This window comes from Natrix helvetica (assembly GCF_964273705.1).
Source record: "Natrix helvetica genome assembly, chromosome: 2".
Lineage (NCBI taxonomy): Eukaryota > Metazoa > Chordata > Lepidosauria > Squamata > Natricidae > Natrix > Natrix helvetica.
In genome coordinates this window covers 289,096,301-289,118,691 of record NC_138552.1, presented here as the reverse complement: position 1 = coordinate 289,118,691, position 22,391 = coordinate 289,096,301, and the positions used below count along the sequence as shown (strand labels likewise).

Sequence of the window (22,391 nt, the reverse complement as noted above, 5' to 3'; positions counted from 1 at the left end):
GTCTTCTAGTCCAACCCCCTGCTCGAGCAGGAAACCCTGGACCATTTCAGACAAATGGCTGTCCAGTGTTAAGTGAGTTTTGCTCTTTCCCTGGAGTTTCAATTTGTTCTGTAAGAGCAGAAGATCTGAAACCCACAGATGTTGCTGGACCCTAACTTCTTTCATCCATGATCTTTAGCCATGTTTTTTTTTTAAATTGGATTTATATGCCGCCCTTCTCCCAAAGGACTCAGGGCGACGTACAACATTAAAAAACACACATCCCAAATGTTAAAAAGAAATTAAATATATATCCCCCCCAAAAAACCAAATCGAATTTATGGAACAATACATTTTAAAAATGAGTTAAAATTAACAGGCCAGGCCGGCTTGCTGGAGAAGCCAACTTTTTAGGGCGTTGCCTGAGACTGATGGGCATTGGAACTCCATGATATGGGGAGGGTCATGATCTCTGTTCTCGCTTAGGCTTTTATAGACCAAACCAACAGGATTGAATTCAGTCACTTTTCCCAACTGTCAAGTGGAGCGTTTCATTTCTATCAAATATGAGGCTGCCACAAAGAGGAGGGGGTCAATTTATTTTCCAAAGCACCTGAGGGCAGGACAAGAAACAATGGAGGAAAACTAATCCAGGAGAGAAGCAACCTGGAATTAAAGAGAGAAACTTCCTGACAGTGAGGACAATTAACCAGTGGGACAGCTTGTATTCAGTAGTTGTGGGTGCTACATCACGGGAGGTTTTTAAGAAGAGACTGGACAGTCACCTGCCTGAGATGGTATAGAGCACGGGTGTCAAACTCACAACGTTTTCCCCCTTTGCGGAGCTGGGGTGGGTGTGGCCTTCACATGAGGCACCAGGCCCACAGGCCGCCAGTTTGACACCCCTGGTATAGGGTCTCCTGCTTGAACAGGGGACTGGACTAAAAGACCTCCAAGGTCCCTTCCAGCTGATAGATTGATTGATTGAAAACCTGAAAGCTTTGTTGTTCATATATACCTAAAAACAAATCAATGTTTTTATTTTTAATCCATGAATCTATACAACTAATAAGCTCCTACATCGTCATATTGCAGAGAAGAAAAGAATATCTGTCAAGAGCAGAAATCAGTTTTCCGCACAAAACTGTCTCCCTTTCTTTCAATCAGGTGCTTCAAAATAATTGGTCTAGGCCAGGAGCCATTAAATATGGCAACTTTCTGACCTGTGGACTTCAACTCCCAGAATTCTATGGGAAGCATACAAAATTATAAAAGCATAATAATAAATAACTCTTCTCTACATCAGTATCATAGGCATAGCTAGCTCAGACATTCTGGGAGATGATGTCCACAAGTTGCCATACAGGATAGCAGAGTTGTAAGAGACCCTGGAGGTCTTCTAGTCCAACCCCCAGCTTAAGCAGGAAACTCTATACCAGTGATAGCGAACGGCCTCCTCGTCTTCTGCTTTTCGGTGCTCTGGGGCATGCAAACACCAGTTGGCCGGCGTGCATGCACGTGACTGAAACAGGAAGACCAAGTAGCTGGCGTATGCATGCACACCGGCCACCTGATCTTCCAATTTCCGGGGCTCCGGAGGGGTGGATTTGAGGAATCGGTGCTGAAAAGGTTAGCCATCACTGCCCTATACCGTTTCAGACAAATGGCTATCCAACATCTTCTTAAAAACTTCCAGGGTTGGAGCACCCACAACTTCTGGAGGCAACTTCTGTTTCACTGATTAATTGATCTGTTAGGAAATCTCTCCTTAGTTCTAGGTTGCTTCTCTCCTTAATTAGTTTGCCATCCATTGCAACTTGTCCTGTCTTCATTTGCTTTGTGTTAATACCACTTTATAATGCCTTGGTAAGGCCACACTTGGAATACTGCATTCAGTTTTGGTTGCCACAATGTAAAAAAGATGTGGAGACTCTAGAAAGAGTGCAGAGAAGAGCAACAAAGATGATTAGGAGACTGGAGACTAAAACATAGGAAGAACGGTTGCAGGAACTGGGTATGTTTAGCTTAAGAGAAAGAAGGACCAGGGGAGACATGATAGCAGTCTTCCAATATCTCAGGGGCTGCCACAAAGAAGAGGGAGTCAAACTATTTTCCAAGGCACCTGAGGATAGAAGAAGCAATGGGTGGAAACTAATCAAGGAGAGAAGCAACTTAGAACTAAGAATAAATTTCCTGACAGTTAGAACAATTAATCAGTGGAACAACTTGCCTCCAGAAGTTGTGAATCCTCCAACACTGGAAGTCTTTAAGAAGATGTTGGATAGCCATTTGTCTGAAACGGTATAGGGTTTCCTGCCTAGGCAGGGGGTTGGACTAGAAGACCTCCAAGGTTCCTTCCAACTCTGCTATTGTATTGTATTGTATTGCTTTGACCATGCCTGGTCTAGATAATATGTTCAGACAGATGCTTGGATTCCATGGCTGAAAGTCAAAAGCTAAAAGAACAAGTTGCCTTAAACCAGCTTTACGACGGGGAGTATATCACCACTAACCTGGTTTGCAGGGAAATGTTGGATGAAACTGCCGGAAGGCTGGGTGGTGGCTCCACCCACTGTTGCTGCCATGCTGATCCCTACCACTGTTGGTCCTATATTAAGAGGCATGGAAACCGGTGGCCCAGGAGACATCAAAGACTGTTGGCTGACTGTGACAGGGATGGCCATCTGAAGCCCGCTTAAGGTAGGGATTGGGGCAGAAGGAAACTGGTTTAAACCTTCAGGGCTCATGGCTGGCACTCCTCTCTGTATGAGGGGGAAAAAACAGAGAAAACAGAGCGTTCGCACAACCAAGTCAACTAAAGCATTTGCACATCATATACTACATAATTGGTGCTAATGTTAGTTTTGGCTTAATGTGTTGCATGTAAACCAGTTTGGCTCGGTTGTTTCAGCGTGTTGTGAAACCCAGAAAATGAATTACAAGAAGCCTGTCAACTCATAAAGTTGCCATGGTGAGGAAAGGGGGAGTAGCGCATTCCACGCATACCTTTGGCTAAAGTCGGATTTCAGATTAATATAGCAGGCACCTTGTTGGAGAATGTGATTTATGACACAGACTGCCGGGAGGAAAGAAACAGGGGCAAAGTTCAGCCATGATTAAAATAAGGTCAGATCTGACTGCAATCGGCTAGTCTCGAAATGGGGTTCCTAATAAATGACTGGATTTCTTTTGAAATTTGGCTCGAGGCTCATGAATTAGTTAGGGCATCTTTCGGAAACCTGACACAGTCTTTGTGTTATGACTGGTTGTTTAGCGACTGTTCAGAGTTATGGTGGAACCTCCAAAGTTATGGTAGAACATTACAACCTAGATGTGTGTATGTGTATCTATAAAGTTCTTACAAACAAAATAGTGTGTGTGTGTGTGTGTGTTTTGCAAGAACATGCTAAGAACTATGCCTGAGCGCATACCAAATCCCTTTTACCGTGACATTCTGTTCCACAAAACCACTAAAGTTAAACAAATTAAATAGAAAAGCTAAAAACCAAATCAATGGGAAGACCTGGGTGGAGATGTTCTTTATCTGGTCAACCACCACCAACATAGCTGACCCTGTCGGAGCCCAGGCCAAGTGGCCGACCCATGTTTTTAGGACCTTCTGGAAAGCCAGGAGAGTCAGTCAGGGCAGGCCGTAGCTCCAGCGGGAGAATCTTCAAGAGGCTGGGGGTCACTGCAGAAAAGGACCTGCCAGCCAACCTTCTTTGGCAAATGGGATCTGAAGTCCATTTTGCTGAAACAGGTTGGATGGGCTAGTCCCGTGATGGTGAACCTATGGCACACGTGCCAGAGGTGGCATGCAGAGCCCTCTCTGTGGGCACGTGTGCCAGCCACCTGGTCTTTGCGCATACTGGAGCACCGGAAACCCCAAGACTAGCTGGCCGGCACTCCGGCGTGTGTGAAGACCAGCTGGCCGGCACGCATGCGTTTGCTGGCAACCCAAAGAGCAGGTGGATGGTGCATGCATGCGCACCAACCAGCTTGTCTTCGGGTTTCTAGCACTCTGACACGCACATGTTCTGGTTTGGGCACTCGGTGCCAAAAAGATTTGCCATCACTGGACTAGTCCCATTAGGGTGAGATGGCTCCTGAGATTACAAAGCTTTATTTGATGATGTATGTGTAACTATTAAAATGAAAATAAATTGTGGAAGAGGGAATTTAAGATTGCTATGTAAACACTGTACCGATTTTGCTAGAATACCATCACGAAAATACACCGGATTGAAGAGGAAAATATCTAAACACAAGAACGGAAAGAGGGAATGGAGAGAAGAGTAGAGGGAAAGATAGGAAGAGGAGAGGAGAAAGGAGCGGGGAAGAAAAAAAGGAAAAGGAGAGGAAGAAATGGAGGGGAAATAAGAGTAGGAGTGAGGGTAGGAAAGGGAAGAAGAGGGGAGGAGTGGGGGAGAGGAAGGGGAAGTAGAGAAGGGAAAGGAGAGGAGGAAAGAAGAAAGGAGAGAAGGAGAGAAGGGAGGGAAGGAAGGAAGAAAGAAGAAGTAGGGTTGTTGTAAAATAAGATGGGTGTATGGAATGGTAGAAAAGCAATCTGGATCATATTGTTATTGTTATAAATGTTGAAAGATAACATGCATTATTAATAATAGTTATGAGATTGTATATTTGTGAATGTATGTACCGTATTTTTCAGAGTATAAGATGCACCTTTTCCCCCCCAAAAAGAGGGTGAAAATCTGGATGCATCTTATACACTGAATACAGCATTTTTGGCCTCCCGAAGCCTCTTAAACGCTATGCATGCCCTTTTTTTTTGCAAAAAACGGGCCTGTTTTCATGAAAAACGGGGTGGGTTTTTTTGCTCTTTTTTGCCCCCCTCCCCAGCCCCCAGGGACACTTTGCAGGCCTCTCAAACTCACTGTATGCCCCATTTTTCACAAAAAATGAGGCGTGTAGAAGGTTTGGGAGACCTGCAGAGTATAAAGACTTTTTTTTAAAAAATTACCTCTTCAAAATCTTGGTGCATCTTATACTCTGAAAATTACGGTATGAAAAATAAAAAAAAACTTTAAAAAAAGATTATAAAGCTTTACATCCCCATTACCAATCAGGTTCCACAGGGCAGTTCTGGCAATCTTAACTGAAGATAAAGGCTAGGCTACAGGTAGTTCTCAACTTGCAACCACAATTGAGCCCCAAATTCCTGTTGCTAAGGGAATTTTGCCCCACTTTATGACCTTTCTTGCCACTGTTCTTAAAAGAATCACTGCACTTGTTAATAATAATAATAATAATAATAATAATAATAATAATAATAATAATAATAATAATAATATATTTAATTTGTTAGCCGCTCCCTCTCCACAAGGGACTCGGGGCGGCGTACAATAAAAGCACATATATATATACATATACACGCATACACATACACGGAGGAGGTAACAGTCATTAAATACATACAATAATAGTAATAAAATTAGCAATTAAAATACCCCAATTTAAAAATTACGAATTTAAAAAGACTGTCAGGAGGAATAGGATGGAACTACGGTTGAGCCAGGCCAGATAATTGAAAAAGGTGGGTCTTGAGCTTTACACGGAAGGAGCGGAGATCGGAGGTAATCCTAATGTCAAGGGGGAGGTCATTCCAAAGGGCTGGGCCCATCACAGAGCCATTAAGTTAGTCATATGTTCTTAAATGAATCGGGCTTCTCCACTGAATTTGCTTGTTAGGAGGAAGTCACAATGTCAGGTTTCCCCCAAAATGCCCTAACTGATTCATGAGTCTCGAGCCAAATTTCAAAAGAAAATTAGTCATTTATTAAGAGCATTTATTTGGGCAAGACCTTTTTGCAGTCAGATCTGAGCCTTATTCGATTTACAGCTGAACTTTACCCCTGTTCCTTCCCTCCCCTCAGTCTGTGTCATAAATCACATTCCCCAATGAGGTGCACCTCTCCCAAGTCTGCTGCGGTAATCTGAGATCCGACTTTAGCTGAAAGTATGCGTGGAATGTGCTCCCCGCAACTTTCCTCACCATGGCAACTGTAGGAGTTGACACACGAGGTGACACATGACCCCAGGATACTGAGACTGTCATCAATATGAGCCAATTGTTAAAGCACATGAATTTTGATCACATCATATGCGGATGCTGCAATGGTTATAAATATGAAAATGGTCATAAGTCACTTTTTTCAGTGCCGCTGTTCCTTTCAATGGTCACTAAATGAATGGTTGTAACTTGAGGACTGCCTGTATTTGGAGGTAAAAGTGCCCCACGATAGACAAGTCATTAAGGATGTCATCGTACCCCCCCTCCAGTTTTATCTCTGATCCTGATTCCTACCTGAGTTAGCGCAATCATAGCCAAAACGGTATAGAGTTCCTCTTTTGTCAGCTTCCCTGGAGTGGTGCGATTGGCTAAGGCCCAGATTTGTCCAAGGGTTTCTCTGGGAAGCCCAGAGGACATCAGAATGGGATAGAGTTTTCCGGTATCTATCCCGGATGGTGTCATGGTGGTTTCCAGAATCTTCTTATAAAGATCTGTGAAGGAAAGAATTTGATCCAAGAGATTAAATAAACTGCAAATTGAAGCAAATTGAAAAGACTGGGCCTTTTCTACCCTCAAACATTAACCTGGATTTATTTATTTAATTCATATCCCGCCTTTATTGTTTTTATAAACAAGTAGTGCTGATAACCTGGCGTTGCCCAGATATTTATTTATAGGGGGGAAAATGTCTGGACCAAATGTAATTTCTAATGTTGGATTTTCCCCCTTACCAGAGGGAGCCCCCTTGTGGAGTACTGTGAAGCCGTTACCATGGCAACTCCACTGCACTGCATAGTAGAAGCCATTTTACGGCACAACAGGATGTATCATAACAGAACACACACACCGAGGGGTGTTAGCGGTGTCTTACCCCACAGTATTTGTTTCCATATACATATACATATATATATACACACACAAACACACACTTAAGGAGGATATCATATCTAGTGCTCCTTCTTCCTATTTTCTCCACAATGACAACCCTGTGAGGTGAGTTGGGCTGAGAAAGAGTGACTGGGCCAAAATCACTCAGCTGCCTTTCATTGCTAAAACAGGCTTTGAGATCATGCCTTAATCCCTAGGCTGACGGCCCCCCCAACCATTTGGGCACCAGGGACTGATTCTGCGGAGAGAGATTTTTCCGCAGACCGGAGAGGGTGGGGTTTCACATGCTGCCAACATCCTGTGGATGGTGCTTCGCTTGTGTGCATGGTTTCTGGAATGCTGCAGACCGGTGCCAGACCATGGACTGCAAATTGGGGACCCTTGCCCTAGACCAAACTGGCAAAGATTATAAATTCAGTCATCAAAATTGAACTGCTCCAAAGACGTCACTTCCCTTAAAAGTGGGTGGAATTTGCCTTTTACTAAATTTCACTAACTGCTTCTGAAAGGTTAGCTGCAATTGTGTTTTGTGTGTGCGTGTGCGTGCACACACACCTTCAAGTCAGTTTTAACTCCTACAACCAACTGGCTACGTCCCTGCAGTTTTCTTGGCAAGGTTTTTCAGGAGTACTTTGCCATTGTCATCTTCCTAGGGTTGAGAGAAAGTGACTGGCCTAAAGTCATCCAGCTGGCTTTGAGCCTAAGACAGGACTGGAACTCCCAGTTTCCTGGTTTGTTCCCTGGTACCTTAACCACTTTGGCTTTTAAAAAACAAAATCCTTGGAAATAATATCCTTGACAACAAGAACAAATTAAAATGCATTGTTTCCTGATTAAAATTTAGCACGCTACTTTGTCAATAGTATAAAGAACAATGAGCTGATAATAGCAATAGCACTTATATCCCACTTCACAGTGCTTTTACGCTCCTTCGAAGTGGTTTACAGAGCCGGCATTTTGCCCCCAACAATCTGGGTCCTCATTTTATCCACCTTGGAAGGATGGAAGGCTGAGTCAACCTTGAGCGTGGTGAGATTTAAACTGCCAAACTGCAGGCAGCCGGCAGTCAGCAGAAGTAGCCTGCAGTACTGCACTTTAATCGCTGCACCACCGCGGCTCATAATAACATGAGAATGACATTTCCTGCCTGAATACAGTATTCATCCTTGTCATTTTATTAATTATTACCTGGAACTAAATTATTGTTGTAAATCCATGGAGGCATCATTTGCTGGATTGGATCCTGGGAAGGAAAAACTCCAACGCCTAGAGACACAGACACATATATAAAAAGAAAGATCTTTAGAAAATAGTGAACACAAACGACTCCGTTGGGACACATCTATCAAGAGTAGTTCAAAGGAAGGAATCAGCTCTTCAAAGGTGGTTAAAGAAATGAAAAGTGATTGGTTCAAGAAAAACGAGTACTGTATTTTTCGGAGTATAAGACGCTCCAGAGTATAAGACACACCTTAGTTTTTGGGGAGAAAAAAATGAAAAAAAAATCTGCCTCTGTCTACCAGCATCCATCGGTATTCAGCTGGCTATAGTTTATAGTTTATAGTTTATTTAATTTATAGACCGCCCCCTCTCCCCGGAGGGACTCGGGGCGGTGTACAGACCATTCGTAATCAAAACAATAAAATAACATAAGACATAAGACATGCAACATAAACAACTCACACACACGGTCTGTTATAAAATCCCAAAACCAATTAAATATTAAGAACAATTTTAAAACCCATTAAAACCCCAATATAAAATTTAAAAAGCCATCCAGGAAGGTTTAAATAGCTGATAAATGCAGTTACGATTATGGTTGTAATTAGGCCAGACCTGCTACTCGAAACAGGTGGGTCTTGAGTTTCTTGCGGAAGGAGCGGAGATCAGAGGTGGTTCTAATATCAGGGGGGAGGTCGTTCCAGAGGGTTGGGCCCATCACAGAGAAGGCCCTACTCCTAGGCACCGCCCGCCCGCACTGTTTAGCAGATGGTACCCGGAGGAGGCCCTCTCTGTGAGAGCGGATTGGTCGCAGGGATGTATGGGGTAGAATGCGATCCCGCAAATAACTAGGTCCCGAGCCATGGAGCGCTTTGAAGATGACAATCAACACCTTGAAACGCACCCGAAAGGCCACAGGTAGCCAGTGCAGCCCGCGCAGGAGAGGTGTTACATGGGAGTACTTAGTACTCCCCATAATAACCCGCGCGGCTGCGTTCTGGACCAGCTGGAGCCTTCGGGTGCATCTCAAGGGGTGCCCCATGTAGAGAGCGTTACAGTAATCAAGGCGAGAAGTCACTAGGGCATGAGTGACTGTGCAAAGGGCGTCCCGCTCCAGTAAGGGACGCAATTGGCGCATCAGGCGAACCTGATGGAACGCCCCCCTAGCCACGGCCGTCACATGATCATCTAGCGACAGCCGGGAATCTAGGAGGACGCCCAAATTGCGTACCCTATCCACCGGGGGCAGTTGTACCCCCCCCAATGGCCAGAGATGGAACACATTGGCTAAAGCGGGGCGCCGGTAGCCACAGCCACTCCGTCTTGGAAGGGTTGAGTCTGAGTCTGTTGTCGCCCATCCAGACCCGCACGGCTTCCAGACACCGGGACATCACCTCGACGGCTTCGTTGGGGTGGTTCGGGGTAGAAATGTATAACTGAGTGTCATCTGCATACAGATGGCACTCAACCCCGAATCCTCGAATGATCTCACCCACCGGTTTCATGTATGTGTTGAACAGGAGAGGGGAGAGGACCGACCCCTGTGGCACTCCACACGTGAGCGGCCTCAGGGTCGATCTCTGCTCTCCCGCCAACACACATTGCGTCCGACCGGAGAGGAAGGAGGAGAACCACCGCAAAACGGTGCCCCTCACCCCCATCCCCTCCAGCCGACGCAACAGGATACCATGGTCGATGGTATCGAAAGCCGCTGAGAGGTCTAACAGGAGTAAGATGGAGGAACAGCCCCCATCTTTCGCCCTCCAGAGATCATCCACCAACGCGACCAAAGCCGTCTCTGTGCTGTGGCCCGGCCGGAAACCGGACTGGCGCGGATCTAGATAAGTAATTTCCTCCAGGTGTCGAGGGAACTGCTGCGCCACCACACTCTCAACAACCTTCGCTAAAAAGGGAAGGTTGGAGACAGGACGATAATTGGCTAACTCAACTGGGTCTAGGGAAGGCCTCTTAAGTAGGGGCCTCACCACCGCCTCCTTCAAGGAGGCAGGCAGGAGCCCCTCCTCCAGCGAGGCGTTCACCAGACCCAGGAGCCAGTCACGTGTAACCTCCCAGGTTGCCAGTACAAGCCAGGAGGGACACGGGTCCAATAAACATGTGGTGGCCCGCAGTCGCCCGCGTAGCCTGTCCATATCCTCGGCGGCAACAGAGTCAAACTCCTCCCAGATAGGTACCTCAAGACTCGCCTCCGGTGTCTCCTCACGATCACTGAAGGGGACCCATTCGCTCCGGATCTGAGCGATTTTGTCCTGCAGATATTCCCCAAATTCCTCTGCCCTCCCCTGTAAAGGGGCTTCCCGCGACCTCTGTGATAGGAGGGAGCGGGTCACCCGAAACAGGGCGGCAGGGCGGTTTTCTGCAGACGCAATAAGGGTGGCATAATATCGACGTTTAGCCACCCTTAATGCCACAAGGTAGGTCCGTAAATGGGCTCTTACCTGTGTTCGGTCAGATTCGGCCCGAGAGGATCTCCATCTGCTCTCTAGGCGTCTCTTGTGGCGCTTCATCACCCTCAGCTCCTCGGAAAACCAAGGGGCCAGGGTGGTTCGCTGCCACCGGAGAGGCCGCAAGGGCGCTACCCGGTCCAAGGCCCCGGCTGCCGCACTGTTCCATGCAGCCGCCAGGTCCTCCGTCCGGGAGCGGGTCAGGGCAACAGGAGGTGGCTGTCTGGTTCCATCAGTCGCCTGGGGCGGAACCATCTAAGATCCTCTGGTTCCGCCTCCCCGCGATGGGGGGTGGCGTCAGGGAAGTCCAGCCGGAGAAGCGAGTGATCTGACCATGACAGGGGAGTGATCACCTGATCCCCTATTCCCAGATCACTCTTCCATCGACCAGAGATAAAAACAAGGTCCAGCATGTGTCCTCCTTCATGTGTGGGGCCCTGAATTATTTGGGTCAGGTCCAAGGCTGTCATGGAAGCCATGAACTCCTGAGCGACCTCGGATGATTCACCCGTCGATGGCAAGTTGAAGTCCCCCATGACTAATAGTCTAGGGGTCTCAACTGCCACCTCCGCAATCACCTCGAGGAGCTCAGGCAGGGCCGCTGAAGCATAGCGAGGAGCCAAGTATGCAATCAGCAGGCCCAACTGACTCCCTGGGCCCCATCTCACACCTAGAGTCTCACATCCGGATATCTGAGGTACGATGAATTCTCTCGGTGACAAGGCTTCCCGTATAATGACCGCTACCCCACCACCCCTACCCCGGGCACGAGGCTGATGGAATACACGGTATCCTGATGGGCACATTTCCACGAGGGGCACCCCCCCCTCGTGGCCCAACCAGGTTTCCGTGATCCCTGCAAGATCCGGCTCCCCCTCAGAAACCAAATCATGGATGAGGGGGGCCTTATTAACAACGGACCTTGCGTTACATAACATCAGTCTCATGCCACGGCTCTGTAAACCCTGACCACCTAGGATGCGGGGGTTGGTACAAACGACCGGGCGTAACCAACGCCCCCGGTCTCCCAACCGACTGCAGGATCTTCTTCTGTCCTCGCATCTACCCCTTCCTGCGACCGTTGGAATATAGGAACCCTCTAAAGGAACGTTATACTGCCTCCCCTCCCCCGCTCCGCTCCCTTCCTCCTCAGCCCCACCTGTTCGTCTGGCTCTATTCCTATTCCTGGTCTGGCTAGACCCACCCCCCGCCCTGGATCCCTTTAAAACCTTTAAAAAACATTTACACAAAACCCCCCGGAGCCTCCTCTTCTAACAAACAGCTAGTAAACAGCCTCAGCACATTAGCCTGATTCAGCATCAGCAGCTGATTGGCGGGTGGATCGGCCTCCCAGAATACCCCCAATCAGCTGTTCCCCAGAGGTGAACTTTAGGAATAGGCTCGCTGGTTGCGCGCGGAGGCCGAAGGGTGGGGGCCAGCGGGTGGGCAGGGCTACATTTGGTGTATAAGACGCACCCAACTTTTCACCCTCTTTTAGGTGGGGGGTGGGGGAGTGCATCTTATACTCCGAAAAATACGGTAAATATTTCTGCATTCATAGCTCTGAAGCAAGAGGTGTAGAGTGTAACTTTCTAGAAAACACTATCTAAAGTAAACAAAAATACCACTGCTGGAATTCTGGGAGTCGTAGTCCTAGCACAGTTGGAGAAGTTGGACAAAGTCATTTAGAGCAAATAAGGGCACATTCTCCTTGGGCAAGTGAGTGGCAGCAAAGAGGAGGAGGAGATGGGGAAACAGAGAAGGAGAAGGAAAAGAGGAGGAGGAAGAGGAGGAAGATGGAGGAGGAGAAGAGAAAGAGCAGGAGGAAGAGCAGGAGGAGGAGGAGGGAGGAGGAGGAGGAGAAGGAGAAAAAGAAGAAGGAGAAAAAGAAGAAGAAAAAGAAGAAGAAGAAGAAGAAGAAGAAGAAGAAGAAGAAGAAGAAGAAGAAGAAGAAGAAGAAGAAGAAGAAGAAAGGAGGATGAGGAGGAATAATCTTTTGCTTGGAAAAGAGAACAGGCTCAAGACATATGCAAAGGGCTGGTTAAGGGCCAACACTGTATTATGTGTTAAGTCAGGATAAAAGGTGCTTCGTTGTTATTATTCAAGCAGGGATTCAGAGCAAAATTACCCAGCAGTCACCGTAAGAGGTTAGAACAGTGAAGCAAGCATCCACCTGGGTTGAAAACAACAGATTTGCTCACCGCACTCTTGAACTGGCAGCTTTTGTTCTGAAACCTTGTTTGCCTCTGGACAGGGGGCTCCCTTGGGAAGCACCCCTAGGGACTTCCTGCCACTGGCTGCTAACTGGGGACCAGGGCTGTTTACAGCTGAAGCGGCAGCGCTGAGCTCAACCTCAGGTGCCTTCTGCTTGATTTGAGCCTGCCCCAATTCACTCAACCCGCGAGGTACCAACGGCTTGTCTTCTAAGAAACGGCCTGGATGAATAAAAGGAGGAATTAGAGGTACTTGTTAAATGGCACTTCACTTTAGAGCAAGGGTGTCAAACTCAAGGCTTGGGGTTCGGATCCGACCCGCAGAGTACTTAGGGCCACCCTGGAAATAGCAAAGGACCGGCCCATGGTGCTTCTGCCTGCAAAAACGGGCTCCTGAGCTCCGTTTTTGGCTAACACGGTCTCCCGCATGCGGTCCTCCCAAGCTCCATTTTCACTGGCAGAGGGTTGCTGGAAGCTGTGGCAGCCGAAAACGGAGCTCAGGAGCATGTTTCCGCTAGCAGAGCGCTCGGGCCGCCACAGGCACCCCCGACAGGAGTGACGTTGAGCTGGCCACACCCACCCCGCCCCCATGGTCAAACACAACCCGGATGCAGCCCTCAATGAAATCAAGTTTGACACCCATGTTTTATAACTTTATCCCATTCTTTCATCCCACAGGCGAAAGGGGAAACACAAACGCACCCACAGCCCCACAAAGAAAGGCTGGTGCGACTCAGTAACAACCTTCAAAGAGGACGATTGTCCCTGGGTCATATCAGTCCTTATTTAAAGATTCTGCATTGCCAACAGAGGCTGCCAATACAGAGTCCTCGACTTAGGACCTTAACGGAGCCCGCCCACCGTGAATGGAAGTTGGGATGGTCATAAAGTGAAACCAATTTTATGGGACAAAGGTGACGGAGTGAGATGGCTAAATTGACTGCTTTGATTAAAGAGGGGGGGGGAAACCCACACAATTACTTTTGTTTCTACTTGGAAACTTCTGACCTTTTTGTGTTTTGAGGAGGGGGGAAAAATGAAACTTTGATTCTGGGTTTTTACCGATTAGATAGGTTTGTTGTTATAAAAATGGCTAGTTTATACTACTATGTAAAAGTAAAAAGTTTTTCTTTCTTTTTTTCTCTTTACCCTACTCTTTTGCAGTGGTGGGATTCAATTTTTTTTACTACCGGTTCTGTGGGTGTGGCTTGGTGGGCATGGCATGGCTTGGTGGGTGTGTGGCTTGGTGGGCATGGCAGGGGAAGAATACTGTAAAATCTCCATTCCCTCCCCCCTCCAGGGGAAAATTACTGCAAAATCCCCATTCCCTCCTGATCAGCTGGGACTCGGGAGGCAGAGAATAGATGAGGGTGGGGCCAGTCAGAGGCAGTATTTACTGGTTCTCCGAACTACTCAAAATTTCCGCTACCGGTTCTCCAGAACTGCTGAATCCCATCTCTGCTCTTTTCCCTTCCCTTCTCCTCCCCTTATTTTCCTACTGTTTTGTATTTTTGTACTATATATTATAAACAAATAAAAATAAATTTAAAAAATTAAGTGAAACCAATTTTACCACATTTTTGGCAGTGGTCAATGAAGTGAACTACCAGTACTATAAGCCCATCCTGCAAAAACTGGAGCTAGATGCTGGTTTTCGACAAAAATGTCGTAAAATAGGACACTGCAAACAGTGCTGAGTGTCCAATATATTGTCATGTTGGAACTCTGGAACCAGGTTATAGGTGTCCCCAGGAAGGTTTATTTGAACTCTGAATGGTTGCTACTAGTTGTAAGTTGAGGACTAACTGTACTAAGCATACTCAGAATTCAGCAGGACAAGAAAAGGGACAAGAGATGCATTACCCTTTTAAAAGGGTATGCGGCTGTGCGGGTTATCATGGGGGTACCTAGGTGCTCCCATGTTACACCCCTTTTAGGCAGCCTGCACTGGTTGCCGGTTGTTTTCCGGGTACGATTCAAGGTACTAATTATGACCTTTAAAGCGCTCCATGGCTTAGGCCCAGGGTACCTGTGAGACCATCTACTGCCACTGGTAGCCTCCCACCGTCCAGTACGATCCCACAGAGTTGGCCTCCTCAGGGTGCCGTCGGCCAGTGTCGGCTAGCGACCCCCAGGGGGAGAGCCTTCTCTGTGGGAGCGCCTTCCCTCTGGAATGAGCTGCCCCTGGAGCTTCGCATAATCCCCGACCTCCGGTCCTTCCGACGCGCCCTAAAACGCTAGCTTTTCCAGCAAGCCGGCCTGGCCTGAACAAAATAAAATAAATGCTTGATTTAATTGTTAATTTTAATCCAATTTTTAAAATGTTATTGTTCATACTAATTGGGTTTGTTGGATACTCTATCTAATTTCTTTTTCACTTTTGTAATATGTGTTTTTTTAATGTTGTACGCCGCCCTGAGTCCTTTGGGAGAAGAGCGGCATATAAATCCAATAAACATAAACATAAACAACATAAAAAATATATATTAAGAGAATTGTTTTACATTCTAAAGGTAAAGGACGGTAACTGAAAATAATCCAACCTCTCCAGTATGCAAAATTGGCCTGATTGTTGTTAAATCTACCAGAATGCTTAACATTGTAAATAGTCAATTGTTAAAATGTAAAATTAAAGTTAAATGTACTAGAATAATTTAAATTATAAGAAGGCCTGGGGGGACCCAAGGAAGCGGAGACACATGGCTCCATTGAGGTAGGGAATTATAATCATCCTCTCTTTGCTTCGGGGTTCATATATTTTTGTTTCTAATAATATTTAATTTTTAACATTGAGTTTTTAGACTTTTATGATTGGTTTACATACAGTATATGTCACTGTCATTTTATCTGATGGTTATCTACTGCCCAGAGTTGCTTTTCATGAGATGGTCAGCCATGCAAATTTGATAAATAAAATAATACAATGTATTTTATTTCATTCATAAAATGTATTGGCTGCTCATCCTACCACAGAGAAATAAAGTAAAATAAAATTTCTGGCTTTTTTGAGTTGAACATTCTTTACTCGTTATCTGGCCAGAGGTTTGTCAAATGCATAGATATATTTATATCAAGGTGATATAAATGCCCTGATACACACAAACACATACACACACACAACACTTGGCTATAACGACTGTTCTTTCTGCAAAACTTTGGTGCAGATTTATTCATTAGGGGTACTATTTCTCTCCTGAAATTCAGTATATATTTTCAGTGTGAAAAAACATGTTCATTGCTCCTGCATTAAGAGCTACATCAAGAGGCCCCTACATTTTTGGAAGCTAGTTTTTAACTTAAGACCACAATTGGGGCAAGAATTTCTTTCTATTTTGCACACCGATAAAACAATAAAAGTTATAGAGTCAAAGAATTTCCACTACTAAGTAAGGTGGTTAAGTTAGTTGCACTTGATTTTATGATCATTTTTTTTGCTTGTTGATTGTTACGTGAATCGCTACTGTTGTTAAGTGAATCACACAATCGATCAAATCCACCCCCACCCCCCCACCCCCACCACTGATTTTGCTTATGGCAAACAGGCTGGAAGTTCACAAAAGGGGACCACATCACATCTCCCCCGGAACACAGCAACCGTCATAAATATAAACCAGTTGCCAGACGTCCAGATTTTGATCACGTGACCACGGGGATGCCGCCACAGTCGTTAAGTGTGACAACCGGTCATGTCACATTTTTTCCAGTGTTGTTAATTTCAAATGGTCCCTAAACGAATGGGTTGTAAGTCGAGGCCTACCTGTACATTCTATTTCCCGAAAGACATGGTGAGTTACCTGTTTTCTGAGTGTTTTGTGAAGCTGGAGGAGGAGAGAAATAGGGTACCGGTCCGACGGTACCCTGGAGGACGGAGGTGACAGGAAACTGGACTGGAGGGAGAGGGTGGGACGCAGCCTTCTCTGAAAGCCGCTGCCCGGCTTGAGAAGCAGGATGGCAAGACTGAAAAGACTGGGAGGAGGTTGGAGGCACGAATGGCGGGGTTTCGACAGGTCCCTGAATAAAGTCACTAAACTCCTCGTCGTCAAGAAAGGCGGTAGTTTGGGAGACAGACACGGTAGAATGAGATGGTTTGGGATGATCTGTGAAATGGAATGAACGCAGACATGTACATACACACAAGATGGAAACTTCTGGAGAACAACCAGCTTCAAAAATACAATAAAATAAAAGAGAAGTGCCGGTTTCTAGGGGCAAGAGCTGGGGGCTCTGCTGAAGAGGTACCGTATTTTGGGGAGTATAAGACGCACCGGAGCATAAGATGCACCAAGATTTTGAAGAGGTAAATTAAAAAAAAAAAGCACTCTGCGGGCCTCTTAAAACCTTCTGCATGCCTCATTTTTTTGTGAAAAATGGAGCATGCAGAGAGTTTGAGAGGCCTGCAAAGTGCTCCTTGGGACTGGGGCAAAAACAAGCAAAAAATGGCCCATATTTTCATGAAAAAGGGCCTGGGTTTTTTTGCCAAAAAAGGGCATGCATAGCCTTTAGGAGGCTTGTAGAATGTTCCTAGGGGCTGGGGGGAGCAAAAACGAGCAAAACATGACCCATTTCTTGCTTGGTTTTGCCCTCCCCAGCCCCCAGGAGCACTTTGCAGGCCTCCCAAACTCTCCCTACATCCATTTTTGCAGGGGGGGGGGGAGATTTCGGGAGGCCTAAAATTCAGTGTATGACGCACCCGGATTTTCTCCCTCTTTTTGGGGGGAAAAAGGTGTGTCTTATACTCCGAAAAATACGGTAATAGGCTTCTTAGCTTCACATTGTAGAGTGGGGAAAATATCTTGCTTTTTCAGCAAGAAGTGAAAGGGAGAAGGAACTCCTTCCTCTCTATGGTCCCCATTCCTGCTTTTTAACAAGCATTAAAATCACTCAAAAAGGCCTTGGTTCCAATGGAGTTATTTAAAATACTGGGTAGAGCACAGAGGACTTTTATAAATTAAACGGCACATCCGCTCCCTTGTAGAGAGAAAAGTGGCACCACCTCCTTTTAGAAAGCTGAGAATTTATGCAGATTCCCAGCTGCTATATGCTAAATTGGCTTTCACTGATGCACCGGTAATAAAAATATTTATTTTCCTATGCCTGCTTTATTTTTACGGGCATTTTATTTTCTTGAGGACATTAGCAGCACAGTGGCCTCGTGGCGAACACACTCGCCTCCAACTCAGAAGGTTGATAGTTCAATTCTAAGCAGCAGCAGATGTTTCTCTCTCAAAGAGAAGAAACTGTCTGCTGTGAACTGCAAGTAGGCATCAGGAAAGTCATCCAGCCAATAAACTCTCAGCTCCAGCCAGTCGCCCCGACTACAGCGTTGTAAAAAGAAACAAAAATCTTGAGGACATTAGTTTTTAATAGCCACAACCATTAATTCGATGGTCTTAGAAGATGAGAATTGGCAACTGCAACTTATACAGATGCAGCTTAAGGTTTTTGAAAAGGTTGCTAGTTTTCATTACATGCTCAAAATCAACTGAACATAATTTGGTTATAATTTAATAGGGGTGGAATCTTAATCCAATTAGAATTAAGCACATTAAAGTCCTACTGTTCATGACCCAAAAGGGTGTTAAGATTTTTTTTTTAATCACTAAAAGCAATAGAATGTTTTTCTTTGGCAGGTTTCTCAAAAAGTTTCTGGACACCTTAAAGCAGCATGCATTTTTGAATTTCAAGATCTTGTCTCCAAGATGAATACCTGCATTTTTGGGATGAGCAGTTGGTGTAGGATGGAGTTTAGCATCTCTGGAAAACCCATCTAGGTTTCCTTTAATAGCTTCCAGGGCATCATCTCTGCTTTTTTCACCCATCTGAAAGCATATTGATATACCCTATTATGAAACAGCTCTAACAGAATTTTCAACTATTTTAGAAAATCAGATTACATTTATCACTTGCCAAAAACAAAGTGCACTATTTTCTCAGGGTGGAATTCCTGAAGGAAAATATGACGAGCAAAACCTATTTTATCTCAAAGTAGATCATTTTATATTCTGGTAAACAGGCAAAGGTTCCCCTCCCACATATGTACTAGTCGTTTCCGACTCTAGGTGGCGGTACTCATCTCCATTTCAAAGCTGAAGAACCAGCGCTGTCTGAAGACGTCTCCATGGTCATGTGGCTGGCATGACTAAATGCCGAAGGCGCACAGAACGCTGTTACCTTCCCACCAAAGGTGGTTCCTATTTTTTCTACTTGCATTTTTTCATGCTTTCGAACTGCTAGGTTGGCAGAAGCTGGGAGAAGTCACAGGAGCTCACTGCATTACGTGGTGCTAGGGACCTTTCTAATCAACAAGCTCACTGTCTTAGATACTGAGCCACCGCATCGCATTTGGTAAACAGGTAGTTCCTGACTTATTACCAGAATTAGGATCAGAGTTTCCACTGCAAGAGCGATAACGATAGCGTTTATACTTATACACTGCTTCACAGTGCTTTACAGCCCTCTCTAAGCGGTTTACAGAGTCAGCCTCTTGCCCCCAACAATCTGGGTCCTCATTTTACCCACCTCGGAAGGATGGAAGGTTGAGTCAACCTTGAGCCGGCCAGGATCGAACTTCTGCCAGTGAGCAGAGTTAGCTTGCAATACTGCATTCTAACCACTGCACCATCATGGCTCAGTTGTGGTTGTTAAGTGAGTCACAACCAACTTTACAAGATTCTTTGCCAATTAGACTAACCGTTGCAGTTGTTAAGTGAATCATGTGTACGTTAAGGCTTCCCCGATTGACTTTGCTCATTGGAAGCCAATTGGGAAAGTTGCAAGTAGAGATGATATGATTCCCCCAGACGCTGCAACCGTTTTAAATACATGCTGGTTGCCAAGCGCCTGAATTCTGATCACAAGACCGTGGGGAATGTTGTGATGGTCATAAGTCTGAGGCCTGGTTGTAAGTCACTTGTTTCCAGTACTGTTGTAACTTCAAACAGTTGCTAAATGAATGGCTATAAGTCAAGAACTATCCCATACTGTTTTGTTGAAACACTGGTATTAGTTTTTTTTTTAAATTCTATTTATTGTTTTAATTTCCCTCCTCAACAGAAATTAATTTAAATCCAGCTGGCTTGCCACTGAATAAATTTATCACCACATACCTTTGGCTTCACACTGCTTAAAAGCCGTAGCTTTTGCTTCTGTTCTTCAAATTGACGCCTTTTTCTTTCTTCCTCCAAAACCTTCTGCTGGTGTTCAAACCGTTTCCTGCAAGATATAATCAATTATAATTAAAGATGTGATTTAGGCCTCATGGGTAGTTTAACTGCTATTTCTGTTACTTTCGTACTCTACCTTACTTGAAGAAACATAGACTTGGCCTGGAAGACAGGAAAAGAAGTGGCGATCTATTAATCTAAAGCAGATAATCTAAGTCAGGTAATCTCAACTCCTGGGCCTCAGCCCACCAGGCTGCGCGAGCAGTGGGCAAGTGCACAGAGGCAGCTTCATTTGCGTAGTGGCAAGCACCCACTTGTGCAAATGGAGCTGAACACGCTTACGTGCATGCCTACGCTCGCACAGAATAGAATAGAATTCTTTATTGGCCAGGTGTGGGTGGAACTTGTCTTTGGTGCATATGCTCTCAGTGTACATAAGGAGAATAAAATACATTCATCAAGAATAAAAATATACAACACTTGATGATACTCAAGGTTACTAATAAGCTATCAAATCATACTAGTAAACAAATAAAACAATATCAATTGAAAGATACAAGCCACATGGTTATAGTCATAAGTGGGAAGAGATAGGTACTAGGAAGGAAGAATACCATATTGTTGGAGTATAAGACTCATTGGGTTATAAGATGCACCAAGATGTTGAAGAGGTAAATTAAAAAAAAAAGTTTTTGCACTCTGCAGACCTCCCAAACCCTCTGCATGCCTCATTTTTTGTGAAAAACGGGGCATGCAGAGAGTGAGAGGCCTGCGAAGTGCTCTTGAGGGCTCCCCCCCCCCACAAACGAGCAAGAATTGGTCCATTTTTTGCCAAAAAGGACATGTAAAGCCTTTAGGAGGCTTGCAGAGTGCTCTTGGGGGCTGGGGAACAAAAACGAGAAAAAACAACTCATTTTTCATAAAAACGGGCCCGGTTTTTTGCCAAAAAAGGACATGCATAGCCTTTAGGAGGCTTGTAGAATGCTCCTGGGGGCTGCCCCCCTCAAAAAACAAGCAAAAAACTGTCCATTTTTTTGTTTTTGCCCTCCCCAGCCCCCTGGAGCACTTTGCAGGCCTCCCAAACTCCCCATGCTATATTCAGTGTATAACATGTACCCAGTTTTTCACTTTCTTTTTTTGGGGGAAAAAGGTGCATCTTATACTCTGAAAAATACGATAATAATAGTAATACAGTCTTAGTAAGTTATCTGACAGTGTTGTGGGAATTAGTTGTTAAGCAGAGTGATGGCATTCAGGGGGAAAATGTTCTTGTATCTAGTTGTTCTAGTGTGCAGTGCCCTATAGCGTTGTTTTGAGGGCAGAAGCTGAGACAATTTATGTCCAGGATGCAAGGAAGGGGTCTATAGACAGCATCTCCTCTTCCCCCTCAACTGGGCCAAGCAGGAAAGATTGGGGACTGCTGATCTAAGGGACCTTTGACCAGCGATGATACAATCCTGAGAAACAGGAAACTGTGAGAAGGAAACTCAAACTAACTCTACCTAGATTTTGTTTAGTGTACATGTAGTCCGCGACTTACCAGCATTTTTTAAGTGACCCTTCAACGGCACTGAAAAATGTGACTCAGGACCGTTGTTCGTACATCCAATCATTGCAGCATCCCTGGGGCCACATGATTGCCTTTTGCGGCCTTCTGACTAGCAAAGTCCATGGGAAAGCCAGATTCACTTAACAACCATTTTATTAACTTAACAACTACAGTGATTCCCTTAACAACTGTAGCAAGAAAGGTTATAAAATAGGGCAAAACTCCCTTAACAACTGTCTCATTTAAAAACAGAAATTTTGGGCTCAATTGCGGCCCTAAGTCGAGGACTACCTGTAACATGGGGCAGAGAAAAACTTGGTGTCAGGCGCGCGCTGGCCAGCTGAGTTCACCTATTTAAAAGCTATTTTTCGCCTTCCCCAGGCTCCAGAGGCTTTATAGGAGCCTGGGGAGGGTGAAAAGAGCCTCCCCCCCCCCGGAGGCTTCAGGGACCATCCGGAGGCTTCGCTGAAGCCTTCGGAACGCTTAAAACCACCCTCCGAGCAAACCGGAAGTGATTTCCGGGTTGCTCGGAGGGTCGTTTTAAGCGTTTCAAAGGCTTCAGGGACCATCCGGAGGCTTCCCTGACGCCTTCGGAGCGCTTCCGGGTTGCTCGGAGGGTCGTTTTAAGTGCTCTGAAGGCTTCAGGGATCATCCGGAGGCTTCCCTGAAGCCTTCGGAACGCTTAAAACGACCCTCCGAGCAACCCGGAAGTCACTTCCGGTTTGCTCGGAGGGTTGTTTTAAGCGCTCCGAAGGCGTCAGGAAAGCCTCCGGACGGTCCCTGAAGCCTCCGGAGGGGGGGGGGCGGGGGAGGCTCTTTTCGCCCTCCCCAGGCTCCTATAAAGCCTCTGGAGCCTGGGGAGGGCAAAAAAAGCATGTAAAAATG

At 45.7% G+C, this 22,391-nt stretch overlaps 2 protein-coding genes across 7 annotated transcripts in view; both read right to left on the bottom strand.

Moving 5' to 3' along the window:
* The window catches only part of DDX52 (DExD-box helicase 52), a 201,857-nt gene that overhangs the window by 116,347 nt on the left and 63,119 nt on the right, over window positions 1-22,391 (bottom strand). The window lies entirely within an intron of this gene.
* SYNRG (synergin gamma) overlaps window positions 1-22,391 on the bottom strand; it is a 103,863-nt gene that overhangs the window by 57,714 nt on the left and 23,758 nt on the right. For 4 of the 6 annotated variants that reach the window (XM_081945374.1, XM_081945373.1, XM_081945375.1 and 1 more), the window contains exons 5-11: window positions 19,901-20,006; window positions 18,502-18,613; window positions 16,589-16,891; window positions 12,783-13,016; window positions 8,087-8,164; window positions 6,305-6,501; window positions 2,493-2,741 (exon numbers count right to left, since the gene is read on the bottom strand). In XM_081945374.1, coding sequence (XP_081801500.1) covers window positions 2,493-2,741; window positions 6,305-6,501; window positions 8,087-8,164; window positions 12,783-13,016; window positions 16,589-16,891; window positions 18,502-18,613; window positions 19,901-20,006 — 1,279 coding nt within the window. The remainder of the gene's footprint in view (window positions 1-2,492; window positions 2,742-6,304; window positions 6,502-8,086; window positions 8,165-12,782; window positions 13,017-16,588; window positions 16,892-18,501; window positions 18,614-19,900; window positions 20,007-22,391) is intronic. The other 2 variants (XM_081945377.1, XM_081945378.1) reach the window with 1 other exon arrangement.